This window comes from Staurois parvus, unplaced genomic scaffold (assembly GCF_062004578.1).
Source record: "Staurois parvus isolate SC_StPar_1 unplaced genomic scaffold, SC_StPar_1.0 ptg000147l, whole genome shotgun sequence".
In the NCBI taxonomy this organism is placed as follows: domain Eukaryota; kingdom Metazoa; phylum Chordata; class Amphibia; order Anura; family Ranidae; genus Staurois; species Staurois parvus.
The window spans coordinates 23,214,874-23,231,677 of NW_028317943.1; the positions used below are offsets into that span (position 1 = coordinate 23,214,874).

Consider the following 16,804-nt stretch of genomic DNA (forward strand, 5'->3'; position numbering starts at 1 on the left):
TAGGATCACTCGTGTATGCGAACAGCTGCAGCTACTCAGCCTGTACAAAGAAATCATAAGCTTAGGGGAGCAGTCACTGTTTGAATGTTTCCACACACCCAGCAGTTACCTGTGGTTAGAGACTGATGAGCAACCCTGGACCAGACAGATACTTAAATTACAAAACATTCCCAATCATGTTTCTTACAATTGTTATTTAAATAAAAACACCTGGGCTGGTTAAATTTAGAGTATAGCCAATCCCTGGAAGGCTGACCCAGAAGCAGTGGCTGGGGAGAAGATAAATATTTGGAAGGATCTGATCACAGCTTTCTCCCCTGGGGCATCTTCCTTGGAAGAAGCATGTGTGTGTTCCAGAGAAGCTGCTTGCTACTAGGCCTCAGAGAGGTGGGACCTTCTCCTGTAGCTCCAGGTCAGGGGCGGACTGACAACTCATGGGGCCCCTGGGCAATAGGGGATCATGGGGCCCCTGTGTCCTTGCCCACACTCAAATCACACCCAAAGAAGCCTATGAAAGGTGCCAGGGACATCTCCTGGGGCCCCCTACTGACCCCAGGCCTCGTGCAGTGCCCGAGTTCCCCAATGGTCAGTCAGCCCCTGCTCCAGGTATGGAAGTACTTATTGAGGTTGGGACACCAGAAGTTGCTGCTCAAGGAGTGTGACTGCTTACATAGGGTTAATGATTCACCGGCTGTCCCCTATTTTACCAGCATTATTTTTGAGGCTGCTACTACAGAGTTAAAAAATGCTGGAACTAAATTTTTCAGGACGCTGTCTTCCAAGATTTATGTGGCTAGGAGAATGTTTCTCAACCTTTTTCCAGTCGGGGTGACCTTGAAAAATATTTGGTTAACATTACTGTGCTATGGGGAACGTGTGCAAAATTACACGTGTTCCTGACACACAAACACACTGCTGTTTAGCAAACATGTATGTTTGTCATTCATTCTTAATGGTACCTCCAGGCATTGGCCATTGCAGTGCTTTTTTGGTTCAGCGTGATTTTAAATTAGGGTCAGGGACTTCTTTCCCTGTGTTTTTGCTGGTAGGGAAGCCCACTGAAATGAATGGACTGCTTTACGTGCGGCACACAGTCACACAGATGTGAACCAAGGGTTTTTTCACATGTGAGGTTGGGGAATGGTAAAACCAAGTGGTTGAGCCGCATTTTCACCATCCCTAACTGCTCCCCCTTAGCTGCAGAAGCAGCAGCCAGGGTCGTACACATGCTGTGACCGCTGCAGAAAGTATACCACCCAATATGTGACAAACCTACAACTACGTGCAATGCATTGTTTTAAATGAGCCCTGATGCCTCCATTGGAAGATTTGCCCTCACCTCCCGTTCTGCTGACAAAAGTAAATGGTGATCACCAGCAGACGTAGAGGGGGTGAGTGTCTGTAGCAGTTGTACAGATATCAATGAAAAGGGTTTCCAGCCTTTCTCAGTCCTCTAGAAAAAAAAAAGTTTGGCTGTACATACATTTTAAGCACAGTTATTAGTGCTTGAATATTAGTAAGTGACATGTCTAGGCAGTACTGGGAATATAGTGTCTGCCTTGTACAGCACGTTTAAGTGCATTATGAAATTAATGTGGACTTTCCCACACCCAATACACACAGTGCCAGAATAATACCGCATAGTTGAGTCAACATTGACAAAGTTTTTACTCTGCATCATGGTTAGGTGGATGTTGAGATCTTAGTAACTAAGCAGGAAGAACATCTGGTATATGTGTTATTTTATACGTATGTTTCAGAATACGCTTTACATATAAAAACACAGTGCTTTCTTCTTCACACACCAGTACGTGGGCCATGGGTGTCTTTGTCCTGCATTATTCAATATTATCTGGGAGAGGCATTTTCAAGGACAGTATTATCTCATTATGTCTACATTGCATTGATTGATGAAACGCTCAAATATCCTTCATAACTGTAAAAAAATAAATCAGAAAACATTTCCATAATTACTGTATATGTTCACTCTGCCCAACACTGTAAGATACTGAAGAAACAGAACTGGGAAAGCTCCCATTGTACTATGGGAAGTGAAACATTTCTTTTACCTGGTTCAAAGAGGTTATAACTAATTATCTCCAGTACAGCATACTCAAAGAGGAGCTGGGAACTTTTAGACTTGTATATGCAATCAGAGGAAAGAAAAATGCAAACAAGCTCAATAGCTCTGGCAAGGCAGCTCCCACACAGCAAGGCTTCCCTCAATAGGCACCTAACAGCATCTCAAACATTAAAAATGTAGAAAGGCTCATTTACACTGGCTTCAACATGCTTTTTTAATGTGTTTTTGATGCTTCAATGCTGCTTTTTTTAAGCTTAAATGAAGCTTGTCAGATGCCCTGTGTGTGTGTGTTGATTTTCTATTTGTTTTAAAGGGGACCAGTAGAACCCCCACTTAGCAGATCCTCAGCATTGGTACCCTCATTTAGCAGATCCCCAGCCTATTAGTACCCTCACTCAGCAGATCCCCTGCTCAGTAGTACCCCCAGCTCTGCTGGTCCCTCACTCAGTAGTAACCAGCGGCTCTGCTGATCCTCCTTTCTCTCCAGTTCTCACTAACCTCACGTTATATTGCTCTCATGCCGCTCACCATTTGTGACATTTCTAGTTTCTCCTGCTCTGGTCTGCCAGCTCTGCTGATCCTCTGCTGCTCAGTCCTCTCTCTCCAGTCCATGCTCACCTTCTGCTGTAGCATTCCCATGTTGTACACATGTGTGCCATCTGTTAGTTGCCCCGCTCACCTTCCTGCTGCTCCATGCTGCACACCAAATATGACATCTGCACCAGACACTTCCAGAATATATACATATTAACCAGAAGTGACTGCTGATGATGTCTTTCTTGTTCACTTATTGGTTTCCCAGTGCATCCTGGAAATACACTATATTGCCAAAACTATTGGGACGCCTGCCTTCACACGCACATGAACTTTAATGGCATTCCAGTCTTAGTCCATAGAGTTCAATATTGAGTTGGCCCCCCCTTTGCAGCTATAATAGCTTCACCTCTTCTGGGAAGGCTGTCCACAACGTTTAGGAGTGTGTCTATGGGGATGTTTGACCATTCTTCTAGAAGCGCATTTGTGAGGTCAGGCACTGATGTCGGACGAGAAGGCCTGGCTTGCGGTCTCTGCTCTAATTCATCCCAAAGGTGTTCTATAGGGTTGAGGTCAGGACTCTGTGCAGGCCAATCAATTTCCTCCACCCCAAACTCGCTCATCCATGTCTTTATGGACCTTGCTTGGTGCGCAGTCATGTTGGAACAGGAAGGGGCCATCCCCCAAACTGTTCCCACAAAGCTGGGAGCATGAAATTATCCAAACTGTCTTGGTATGCTGACGCCTTAAGAGTTCCCTTCACTTGAGCAAAGTGGCCAAGCCCAAAACAACCCCACACCATAATCCCTCCACCAAACTTTACACTTGGCACAATGCAGTCAGGCAAGTACCGTTCTGACAACCGCCAAACTCAGACACGTCCATCGGATTTCCAGACAGAGAAGCATGATTCTTCACTCCAGAGAACACATCTCCACTGCTCTAGAGTCCAGTGGCAACATGCTTTACACCACTGAATCCTACGCTTTGCATTGCACTTGGTAATGTAAGGCTTGGATGCAGCCGCTCGTCCATGGAAACCCATTCCATGAAGTTCTATGCACTGTTGTTGCGCTAATCTGAAGGCCACACAAAGTTAGGAGGTCTTTAGCTATTGACTGTGCCAATAGTTGGTGAATTATGCACACTGTGAGCTTCAGCATGTGCTGACCCCGTTCTGTCATTTTACGTGGCCTACCACTTCGTGGCTAAGTTGCTGTTGTTCCAAGTTGCTTCCACTGTGTTATATAACTACTAACAGTTGACTGTGGAATATTTAGTAGCAAGGAAATTTCACGGATGATCTTATTGCACAGGTGGCAACCTATCTCAGTACCACCCTGGAATTCACTGAGCTTCCAAGAGCGACCCATTCTTTCACAAATGTTTGTAGAAGCAGTCTGCATGCCTAGGTGCTTGATTTTATACACCTGTGGCCATTGAGGTGATTGGAACACCTGGATTCAACAATTTGGAGGGGTGTCCCAATACCTTTTGGCAATATAGTGTATCTCATACCTGCAATACCTCCAAAATAAAGCGAAGCTAAAGCTGAATAAAATCTGCAGGTGCTTTTAGTAAGCTTTGTCATAGACTTCTGTGGAGGTTAAGATGCGTCAAAGCACTGTGAAAGCCATGTGGAGTATAATTTTTGATGCAAAGCAAAAACAACATGTAAACAGAACTATAAGTGTAACAGAGCCCGAAAAGGAGTGCCAGACAAAAACCGGATGAAACTGTTGAAGATAATTTTAATTGTTGATAAAAAAAAAGTCATATATAAACATCCAATGCAACACAATCCGCCATTGATGCTCAGTAACTGCTGTCAGGATGTTACTCCATGTGGAGATTTCAATACTGGTTTTAATATAGTCACTAGTCACTGGTTTCTGTGAGTCCATCCTAGTGTTATCCTATGTTGAGTCATGATTAAGTGAGAGTGGTGTTGCCTCTGAAATGCAATTTTTATTATTTATTTTTTTACCAACAATTAGGCCTCATGCACACAGGACATTAAAAAAAACTCTCCTAGAAGCTGACCTCCTGGCAAAACCGTTTTTGCAGAAAAAACACCGGATGCTTGAAAAGTATCTAATACTTTTACAAGCGTTTAGGCGCATTTAGGAGCGTCAAGCACTTGAGCATTAGGCCATGTCATTGGCCAGAATGATACATTTATTATAGCCACTGAAATGAATTAACACTCAAGCGCTAAATGCGACTAGCGTTTAGACGCCTTTAGGCGCATCAAGTGTTTTTTCTCCCCAAATGCTGCTGCTCCTGGACGCACTGGCCCTGGGTTTTTTTTTTCCTTCTAGTAAAGGCTAATGCTACATAAAGCTTCTAAAAGTCTAGGTATGCATGGGCGCATAGGATAACATGGAGGGCCATTTGGAAGCAGTAAAAAAATACTTGATGCCCCTAAAAGTGGCTGAAAAAATGCCCTGTGTGCATGAGGCCTTAAAATTATCTTGGACTCTTTCATTTGGTTTTGGTTTGGTACTCCTTTCTGTACAACCAATTCTTTGGCAGATTTACATTACAATTGTGATGGTCATTGTATTATGACAAGTGTTAATGTTGAATGCAGTGTCTTAATAGATATTCAAAATCAGTAAATAATGTTGTACAGGTGGCTAGACTTTAAAAAACCTTTTCCCTTTCTGCACACTGACACTGGTCAATGAATTACCTGTAATCACAATTTTTAATCAGGCTGCAAAAGTCAAAGACTGCAATGATACAGTATGGTTATATGACTCAACATAGTTGTAGTTGAACAATACACCAAATCTAGCACAGGTCAGGGCAGGTAAAAGTAATTATTTGTAATCAGGTCAGGTATGCATCAGTAGTAAGTAATCAAAAAGAACCTAGCCTAGGACAAGTCATAAACTCACAGAAACAGAGAAGGAATGAAGTTCAAGGTAGAACTAAATGAAAAACTTTTTTTCTTAATTTTGGATAGAGTAAGGGAAAGTTATAACCCTGCCAGTTTTTTCTTTGCCATTTGTGTCCTATTGGGCAGATTTCCTTTCACTGTCCCATGGCCAAAAGGTAAGTGAGGGGAAATCCCTCCAAAATGAGGGAATCACTGGTGGTCATCAGAACTAGTATCCCCATTGGAAGAACTTCCTTCTATACCTGTACTGGTGACAACCCAAAAAGTGGGATTTTCTTTTACTGCACTCAATGAAACAGGTAAATAGGACAAACAGAGAGGGTGAATCTCCCTAATGGGGGCACAGACAGAAATAAAAACTTGACAGGTGTTCTAATCCTTCTCCACTCTATCCAAAACTAACAGAAAATTTGCCATTAGTTGTACTTTAAATAGACACACTGGCATGAACTATGATGGGATATTCATGGATACAGTCAAAACATAATGATATAAATAAACACAGAGAAAATGCAGACTAAAAAACAACAGGGTGTGTAACCATTCAGAATTCTAGTATTTGTATGTGATTAACAAGCTTTGTGAACAGGGTCTGAACTGCACTATACATCTCACACATCACAGGACATGAAATTAAAGTGGAAATTGAACCCAACAATGTTTTTTTTCTATAGATTGGGAAATGATTTAAAGCCTCTGGTTTTCATTAGTACCTAGGGCCCTATTAGAGATGTTTTACATCACTTCCTACCACAGTGACACCTTTGTCTCCTGGAAATGGAAACAGAGCAACTTATGGCTATTACTCTTCCATAATTGATCAATAAGAAGAAAATGCATACATATACTATACCCTAGACAAACTTAGGGTTCATTTATACTAGTGTCACCCTCTGAAGAGCAGTCCACATTGCCTTGCCTTTCAGAGGGTGTTTGACAGCAAGTGAGGAGACATTATGTCACATCACTGCCTGTTTTAACCCCTGAAAGCCCACACCAATGCACAACAGGTTGCGGGGTGGTTAAGGCATGGCCCATTGAGCGTGACACTGGGGGTAATTTTGTGCAGATACGCAATGCCAAGTATTGCAACATTGGTATATGTACACCCCCATCTGCTGCTTTTTGCTCAACTACTCCCCCCCCCCACTGCAAGCCCCACACTTCTCTCTTCAACTCTCTCTTTGACAACACTGTCCGTGAAAAAGGAAAAGAGTGGAAATTTCCACAAGAAAACCACAGGCCTCAATAAATATATAACAGGGGAATAAACCCTTCCCCTACTCTACCCAAAAGCAAGAAAAAAAAAAGTTTTTGCTGGAGCCGCTGTTCCTGTGTGTAACACCCTCTACTTTGTTAGTTAGAGGTGGAATAGAAGCCTGGGGATGAGTCAGCGAGGTTACCTCAGGACAGGCTGGGAGGCTCTAACAGATCAGGTCTTCTGGAGTCCTTCCACCTTTCCAGAAACCTGAGAGCTTTCTGAAAGAGGGGAGGAGGCCATATCTGCATGTTTGAGGAGCTCTGGCCAGTCCCCTGGCAGGAGGCTGGGCATGGTGACTTGGGCAACCCTGAAATGTAGCAGAGCCTGGAGGGAGGTGTGCAGTGATGGTTGGAAGATGAATTAAGGAAGGCTAGAGTGAGGAGCCTGGGAGGGGCCCGAGGGAGGTGAGCCCACCTACAAGCAGGTTGCTAGAAATGAGGATCTCCACTGCCCTCTCCACACTATTCAAACTAAATAAAACAGTTTTGCCTTTAGTTATACTTTAGATTTTCATCTCTAGCCAAATTTACTGAGCGCACAAAATCACTTTAATAATACACATCACACTTTCAAAGACACTTTTGTGGAGAAAGACATAATTACCCAAACTTAAAGTCGCTGGGTAAATGAATTCCTGTCTGATAGTCACTCCTAGTTTTCACTATTTGTTTCTGAAGATCTTTTATGGATCTGCTATAGCCATTTAAAATATAGTTGGCAAACATCAGCTTCCCACAAATGTACATCTAGAAGGAAAAGATACAGAATAAAATATAATTATAATACTGCATTGTCATCTGTATTTACTAATAATTCCACTATATGTATATGTAAACCCAGTCAGTAAAAACCCATAAAAGCGTTGACATGTTAAAGTCTTACTCTGACTTTGCTATCACTTTGAATAGTTTGTTTGGTCTAAACCAGGCATGTCCAAAGTCCGGCCCGCGGGCCATTTACGGCCCGGGGGTCGGTTTAATACGGCCCTCCAACAGCCCTCCCTGCTCTGTGTAATGTGGCCCTCCCACGGCCCTCCCTTCTATGGCAGACAGTCTTCTGCTTGAGAGCAGAGGGCAATGCGCATGCCTGACTGCGGCGCGTTCTCCCTGGTCTGTGTAAATGCGGCTGTCGCACGGCCCTCCCTTCTGTGGCAGACAGTCTTCTGCTTGAGAGCAGTGCACATGCGTGACTGCGCTGTGCTGGGAGTGACAGAGGGCGGTGACGTCAGGGCCGGGCTTCCAGCGTGAAGTGTGTTTCTCTTCCCCTCCCGGCTGCCGAGCAGTGACTTCCGCTCCTGCTACCTTTTTCACCCTTCACATTAGTGCAGGTAAGTTTTTTTTAAAATTTATTTTCAATACATTGTGAAAACTCAGCTGTCAGTTGATCTTAATGTTATGAAATGAAAAGTATGTCGTTTGCAATTAACTTGGCATAAAATAATTTATTTGCATTTAATTGGAATGGTTCAAAGAATGTTCGGAAAAAAATGTTCGGCCCTCCACCATGTTCACTTCATCCAATCTGGCCCTCTTTGAAAAAAGTTTGGACACCCCTGGTCTAAACAAATTATTTCCTTCACTAAGAAATGTGGCAGCTGTTAGTGCTGTATGAACTGTATGTCCCATTAGCTACATACGGTATACAGCTCTGGCAGTGGTTTGCAAACTTCCCATCCTAATCCTGGGGAAAAAAATCAAGTCGGGCTGAGCACTACTAAGCCACTCACAGAAAGCTTTGTGTTTTTATGAATGGATACTAGGCTCTCTCTGATTGGCTGAGGTGCAAAGGCAAAGTGATGACATCACAATCTTCACCTCAGCCAATCAGAGGAAATCTTGTATTCATTTATAAAAACACAAAGCTTCATTCATATAATACAAAGCTTCCTGTGAATAGCGGAGCAGCAGCTCAGCCAGACTTGATTTTGACCTGGGAACAGCAGTATACTGTATGTAGCTGATGCTACATATGCTTTATACTGCACTGAGAGAGGGCGAATTTCTTAGCGAAGGAAATAGTTTGTTAGGACTAGCTTAGCCAAAACCAACTATTTAAAGTGGAATCAGGCTTTAAAGCAGAGCTCTATCCAAAAGGGGAAGTTCTGCTTTAAGGCCTCCTTTCCCCCTCCTCTTTACTTAATGGCACTTTTTTTTGGGAGGAGGGGGGGGGGGGGGCAGGTATCTGGTTTTGACAGGTACCCGCTTCCATTTCTTCTCCAACTGCCTAGGTGATTGGAGTGGAAGTTCTCTCCCCCCACAGTCTTCTGGGACACATGACAAATCCCAGAAGACTGCAGGACCATTCACAAAGCACATCGTGGCTCGTGCATGTGCAGTGCTGCAAGGTGTCACAGTCGGGTGCCCTCAGTTGAGATGCTGGCATCAGGGACAGGACAGTAATGTAAAGAACAGCTCGAGTGAGCACATTGCTGGATCCTGGGACAGGTGGGTGTCTGTTTATTTAACCACTTGCCCTCCAGAGGATTAACCCCCCCTTCCTGACCAGGCCATTTTTTGCGATACGGTGCTGCATTACCTTGACTGGCAATTGCGTGGTCATACAACGCTGCACCTAAATTAAACTTATGTCCTTATTTTTTCCTCAAAAATGGAGCTTCCTTTCGATGGTATTTGCTCGCCTGTGCATTTAAAAATGTTTGTGCTATAAACAAAATAAGACAGGGCCCTCGATCCCCTCATGTTTTGCATTGTATTGGTATTGTTCTGTCACATGTTCTGTCCCCCTTTTAATGTACAGCGCTGAGCGAACCATTGGCGCTTTATAAATACTGTATAATAATAATAATAAGACCAACAATGTTGAAAAAAAAAATATTTTGACTTTTTGCTATAAAACATCAGTGAAAAAATTTTAAAAATCTAATTTTGTCATAAATTTAGGCCAAAATGTGTTCTGCTACATGTCTTTGCTAAAAAAAAATCCCAACACATGTAAATTAATTGGTTTACGTGAAAATTATAGCGTTTACAAATGGCAGTATATTGTATTTACTAGAATTTTTTATTTTTTTTATACTAGTAATGGTGGCAATCAGTGACTTATAGTGGGACTGCAGTGGGCATTCTGACACCGGGGGGGAACTAACTGTCACTGACATCCCGACACGACATCCCCAGTGACACTAATACAGTGATCAGTGCTAATAACGGACACTGTACTAATGACACTGGGCAGGAAGGGGTTAACATCTGGGGTGATCAAAGGGTTAACTGTGTGCTGTGTTTTCCTGTGCTATGCAGAGCAATACAAAGCAGCATGCTGGTGCTGACAGGGGAGAGATCTGTATTGTTTACACACAGACCTCCCCCCTGTCAGTGCCAGCAGGGCATCTCCGGCCAGGACCCAGTGATCGAACAGCACGTACGCCCCCTACCCGAATATATATACATGATTTTGCACAGCCCTGCCGCTCTGTAGCAGTAGTTCTGCTATAGGGCGGTCGGGAAGCGGTTAAAGTCAGCAGCTACAGTTTTTGTTGCTACTGACGTTTAATAAACACCAATTTGACTGGAGCTCCTCTTTAAGGTAATTTCAGAAATTCCTTTGCCACCTCTTCGACTATTTCTTTAATTCACAGTTTACATTTTTTCTGAGCACCAAAAGCATAATTATGTCTATGCTTCTGGTGCTCCAATACTGAACCCTCTGGTCTTAGCTCCTGTGGCTGCAGAATCGTATGCAGCCTCTATGTCCACCCCTCCCCTCCTCCTGTCCAATCACAGAGCACTTTATATTAAGTGAACTCATTCACAGAATACAAAGGCTTCTGTGAATGAACAGCAGATGGGAGGGGCAGGCAGAGATGCAGTGTGCAAGGACACCGTCTATCCTGTCAGAGCTCCAGAAGTGAATAGCTGTATTCCCGGAGCTCTCTAAAACGTCTATGTAAATTAAAAAGATAAGCCCATGAGGTGGCATGCACCTCATTGGACGTAACTCATAATATGACAGCACATTTTACAGATTGCTAAATGCCTGGAGTTCAGCTTTCAAGCTTATATATATATACTGTATATATATATTTGTTTTTTAAATCAGCACCAGGGACATACTTAAACTGAATGAGAAGTGTCCCCTGTGCTGGTGGTCACTCATTTAAATCTTTAGTCCCCCCCCCCCCCTCCCCCATATCCCCCAGAGTGATAATTTTCTAGTACTACGGGGGTTAATACAAACTGCTGGCTCTGTCATAAGCACTCGTTAAAAGTGCTGAATATACCTGCCCTTTCTGCCCACCTCCTCCATTAAAAGGAGCTGTACTATAGCTTCCATCAATGAAAAACGAAGAGTGGATGAATGAAAGGTTGGCTTCCTCCATTCACAGAGCACTTTTCAAAGCTGTTTTAGGCCACATGCACACTAGGCATGCACACTACGGACATATGACTTCAAAGAAAACAACCTTAAACGCAATGCAGTATTCAGCCCCATCTAGCCGCAGTGTATTTCAGTCTGCCATAGACTTTGACAGGCTCCTGGCAGCAGGTCTGGTCGCTGCAGCTGTGCCTCCTGGGTGTACTAATACGCTGGGATTGGATGGACACAGGCTAAAACCCTAGTGTACATGTAGCCTTATAGGTAATTGGAAAAACAATATATTGAACCATATGTACATAATTTGCTGTAAAAGCAGGTCTCTGAAAATGTTCAATTAAAGTTTAGGTTGTCTGCTCTAGAGCAGCAAAATGTGCTAGAATATAAGCTGGCACAGCTAAATTCCTCTCATCTGTGTACAGTAAACAATGTTGTCAAGTCTTTTTTTTTTTTTTTTTTTGCAGCACTGCCAAATATGACATCATGTATTGAAGAAAGTATTTCTATGGATATGTGAGGAAGTAAGTGCAGATTGCTGACAATGCCAGGCAATCTCCATTCAGCCCCTATATTTTATTAGTCCCAGTGTTGTCCTTTTAAATGAAAAATGAAACATTTATTGGCCAAAACATGAAGAAAAGGAAATAAAGTAGAGCGTGTCCCTGCTGGAGGTGACACAGCGACATAAGAGGGTCATGCTTCTAGAATGGTAGTACAGAAGGCTCATACTGCCACCGAGTGGACAGTATAATGAATCTTTTGTAACACAGCATCTGAAATATGAAGGTTACTACTGCTGACTTTTGCTTGTGGAAATGCAATTTACCTACCTGTCATGCTGGTAGAGATTTAAATACTTTTCTTTTCATCTGTTCCTCATCGAGGTACATTTGGAATTGTATAGTGAGTGTGTCCTAAACTATTTCAGCTTTCACTTGTTTTGAGTTAGTTGGTTTTCATAGTGCTCCAGCCTTTTTGAATTAATGGATGTATTTTATAAGTGTGCAATGAATATAGCATTTAGGTGAGGCTCACAAGCTGATGGGATTGTCTTCTGAGCCTTTGTTCATGGCAAAGAAAGAATCTAATTCTAAGGTGAGTAGAAAAGGGTAATTCTAGTTAATCTTCACCAAAAAGCACACTATGCTGTCCCATATGGGTATAGCAGCATAGTGTGCTGAACCTACCTTCCAGGCAGGGCTTCCTTCCAGCTCAAAGAATGTAGGCCAAAACTATTTTCAAAAGAAGACTTCTTAAAATCTACTACAGCCTGTGATTGCTCCATCCTGAGTTACTGTAGAGATGAAGCAGCCATTGGGACCCCTAGTGCCATCCAGTTCCTTCATGCTGCGTAGCGTGTATTCTCTCCTTTCACCTATGATGAGCTCAATAGCTGCAACAGGTGTACACAATGCACATGTGTGGCCCAAAAGAACAGGACTGCACTCCCTCCTGCTGGTCCCAATGGCTGCTCTAGCCCTACAGTAACTCAGGACAAAGCCATCACAGGCTGAAGATTTTTCAGAAGACTTCCATTCATTGTGGTGTTGGCCTACACTCTTTGAACAGAAAGGAAGCCCTAGCTGGAAGGTAGGTGTAGCACACTATGGGGATTATTTACTAAGACTGGAGAGTACAAAATCTGGTGCAGCTCTGCATAGAAATCAATCATCTTCCAGTTTTTTTTGTCAAAGCTTAATTTAGCAAGCTGAAGTTAGAAGCTGATTGGCCACTATGCACAGCAGCACCAGATTTTGCACTGCCCAGTTTTAGTTAATCAACCCCAATGCTGCTATGCCCATATGGGACAGCATAATGTGATTTTTGATAAAGGTGAACTTACCCTAAAGTGTTATTAAACCCACAACAGTAAAATCAGTCTGTATATGCATGTGTATAAGCATGCTTGTTATGCTCACTGTGGAACCTAAGGGGTTAATCCTCTGCATTGTGTAAAACCACTGTTTGATCCTAACTTCTCTGATCCTCCCCTTCTTCCAGTGCCTGCCTCTTATCTCCTGATAAGACATTTTGTGTGAATTCACTCTGCACATGCTCATTTTGGTGTGTATTGCTAGAGAGTTTTTTTCTTTTCTTGGGAGAATGCATGTGAACAGCACAGGGCCAATCAGCACTGTTCAGACAGGTCAGGGATTCTGCATCCTCCTAGAGCAGGGGTCTCCAAATTTTTCAAATAAAAGGCCAGTATACTGTCCTTTAGACCAGCCTTTCTCAACCAGGGTGCCCAGGCACCTTGGTGTGCCTTCAGGCTTCTTCAGGGTGCCTTGGCAAAATGCCCAAAAATTGTATACAAACCAGCAAGTGGATCAATTCTGCCTTTTAGTACACAAAGCCACAGGTTTATGACCTTATAGCTGCCTGCATCCTAACAACCAATGACATCAGGAGGACGTGGGGTGCATGCACAAATTCCTTGTTTGCCCCTCTCTGTCAGCACTGGAGTCACATTAGCAGTGAGTGAGGGAGAGAAACAGAGTGACATACTGGAATACTAGTTGGTACCAGTGTGCAAAGGTATATTTGCTTTGGAAGAATAAATCACCTCTAATTCTGGGTGCACTAGATGTGTGTAGAATAGTTTTTTACATTTTAGAATGAGGTGCCTTGAGATTGTGCAGAATTTAAAGGGTGCCTTGAGATTATCCATAATGTTAAAGGGTGCCTTGACTGAAAAAAGGTTGAGAAACACTGCTTTAGACTTTAGGAGGGCTGGATTAGGGCCAGCAAGGATAGAAAATGTCCTGGCTCCAGCATTTAATGAGAATAAACATGGCTGCAGGGTAGATGGTCAGTAGGAGTAGTGCCCCATCATTGATCTTAGTGGGAAGAATAGTGCCCCATCATTGGTTTCAATGGAAGAAGTACTGCCCCTTTGTTGGTCTCAGCGGAAGGAATAGTGCCCCAAGGGCCGGATAAAGGGTAGCAAAGGGCCACATCCGGCCCTTGGGCCACAGTTTGGAGACCCCTGCCCTAAAGCAAAATGAAAACTCCTCCTACAAGCTTTAACCAGTGCTAGGCTGGACACTGATAGAAGTCACAAGACTGCTCTAACTGCTGAAAAGGTATTTAGCAGTTTATATTTACTAATATAATTGCATTTCCATGTTCTGTGTACTGTAGGAGATCAGATATAGTGAATGCAGGGTCATTGGTTTGGGTAACATTTTAATCCTTGCAATTGGGTCTCTTTTAATATCCACTTAGTTGATTTAGGTGGCATTTGGGAAAGTCGGAGCACCAAGAAATCAATATGGTCAGGGGTTAATGTTTGATCAGAAAAAAAGGGGACAGACTAAAACATTTAATGTGAAAATGGCTTAATGTAGCTTAACGTACCATAATGTGCCTAAACCTCAATCAATTGACTTGAAACTTCACGCAGTCCAAGTTCTCAATGTCCCAAACATGTCCTAGAAGTTTCATAGATTTTGAACTTCCACAAAGAAAATGGGGGACATTAAGCTTGTTTTTTGGGGGGCTTAATGTGGCTTAACGTACAAAAAAGAGCTTAGATGTTGACCAATTTCCACCAAACTTCACACATTAGAAGACTCTATCTATGGCAACACATTCTGAAAATTTCAGACCATTTGGTAAATCACACCAAAAGTTATTCACATTAAGCTATATTTTACAGTGCTAAAACGTTTAATGTGAACAGCTTAATGTAAAAAGAGCTTAACGTACCATAATGTGCCTAAACCTCAATTGATTGACTTGACACTTTGCACAGCCCAAGTTCACAACACCCCAAACATTTCCTAGACGTTTCATAGATTTCTGCCTTCCACAAAAAAAAATGGGGGACATTAAGCTTGTTTTTTGGGGAGCTTAATGTGGCTTAACGTACAAAAAAGAGCTTAGATGTTGACCAATCTCTCCCAAACTTCACACAGTAGAAGACTCTATCTATGGCAACATATTCTGAAAATTTCAGGTCATTTGGTAAATCACACCAAAAGTTATTCACATTCAGCTATATTTTACAGTGCTAAAACATTTAATGTGAACAGCTTAATGTAAAAAGAGCTTAACGTACCATAATGTGCCGAAACCTCAATCAATTGACCTGAAACTTTGCACAGCCCAAGTTCCTGACTTACCAAACATGTCCTAGACGTTTCATAGATTTCAGCCTTCCACAAAGAAAATGGGGGACATTAAGCTTGTTTTTTGGGGAGCTTAATGTGGCTTAACGTCCAAAAAAGAGCTTAGATGTTGACCAATTTCCCCCAAACTTCACAAAATACAAGAATCTACATCACGGGTACTGAATTAAAATTCATGGAGGTCCAGTTTTTAATCCTTTTTTTCTGCAGAGTTCCGAATCTCATTTTTATTCTATGACTCAGGTCATTATTGTCACAGACCCTTTTCAATTAATGTCCTCAGCCCCCCTTTTCCAATCACACCCCTCTATATATCACAACTCCCTTTCACATCAGAGCCCCCAACATTACAGCCACACTTACATCACATCCCCTTGCAATCATAGACCCCTCCTTCACATCACAGTCGCCTTTGCAATCACAACCCCCCACATAACAGCTCACCCCCTCTTGACATCACAGCCCTCCTCCTCACATCACAAACCCTTCATATCACAGCCCCCCTTTCACATTACAGCCACCCACATCACATCACAGCCCACCCATAATACAGCTCCTCCATCTTACATCACAGCCCGCCATATCACAGCTCCCCCATCTTACATCACAGCTCCCCTCCCGCATCACAGCTCCCCCATCTTACATCACAGCCCGCCATATCACAGCTCCACATCTCGCATCAAAGCTCCCCCTTCTCATATCACAGCCCACCATATCACAGCTCCCCCTTCTTACATCACAGCCCACCATATCACAGCTCCCCCTCCCACATCACAGCTTCCCCTTCTCACATCACAGCCCCCCATACCACAGCTTCTCCCTCTCACATTATTGCCCCACTCTCACAAAACTTTATATTACAGCGCCCCCCCCCCCCCATTCTCATCACAGCCCCTTATATCATGGCTCCCCATTCTCACATCACAGCCCCCTATATAACATCACAGCCCCCATATCACAGATTCTCCCTATCACCTCACAGCTCCCCAAGTATTACAATTCCCCTCTCTCACAGCCACTCATATCAGAGCTCACCCCTCACAGCTCCCCCCCCTCACTTCCCAGCCCCCCATATCACAGCTCCCTCTCTGACATCACAGCCCCCCCATAATCTCCCCCTAGCTTAACTCAGTGTTGTGGAGGGCGGGGCGAGTGGCAGGGTAGACCCCTCTTCTGGGTGTGCACACCTGCTGCTGCCACTAGGCTCCGTGCCTTCCGCCCTCCTCCTTACTGGGGGTTCAATGGTGGACGAGTGCATTGGGGGGAAGAGGTTGGGCATACTCCTGTAGACCTTCCTTTCCTCCAGCCCACTCTGCTGTGACTTCAACAGCGGTGGCAGGTGAGTGAATGTGGGGGGAGAGGATTCGGGTCCTCCTTGCTGTGGGTTCAGTGGCGACAAGTGTATTCAGGGGGAGGGGTCGGGCAACTGCTGCTCCCCCTGTAGACCTTCCATTCCTTCCGCCCGCTCTGCTGCAGAGGGCGGGTGCATGGGGGGGTCCAGGTCCCCATCCACCTTGCCATTCCTCCCACCCTCTGCAGGACGGTAATCCTTAACA

General features: G+C 43.6%; 1 protein-coding gene across 1 annotated transcript in view; it reads right to left on the reverse strand.

The window, feature by feature from the left end:
* Positions 1-1,649: 1,649 nt before the first annotated feature.
* The window catches only part of LOC149464819 (uncharacterized protein C3orf20-like), a 63,113-nt gene continuing 47,958 nt past the window's right edge, over positions 1,650-16,804 (reverse strand). Inside the window, exons 16-17 of the mRNA XM_089674204.1 lie at positions 7,387-7,529; positions 1,650-1,936 (exon numbers count right to left, since the gene is read on the reverse strand). Coding sequence (XP_089530330.1) covers positions 1,894-1,936; positions 7,387-7,529 — 186 coding nt within the window. The 3' untranslated portion in view covers positions 1,650-1,893. The remainder of the gene's footprint in view (positions 1,937-7,386; positions 7,530-16,804) is intronic.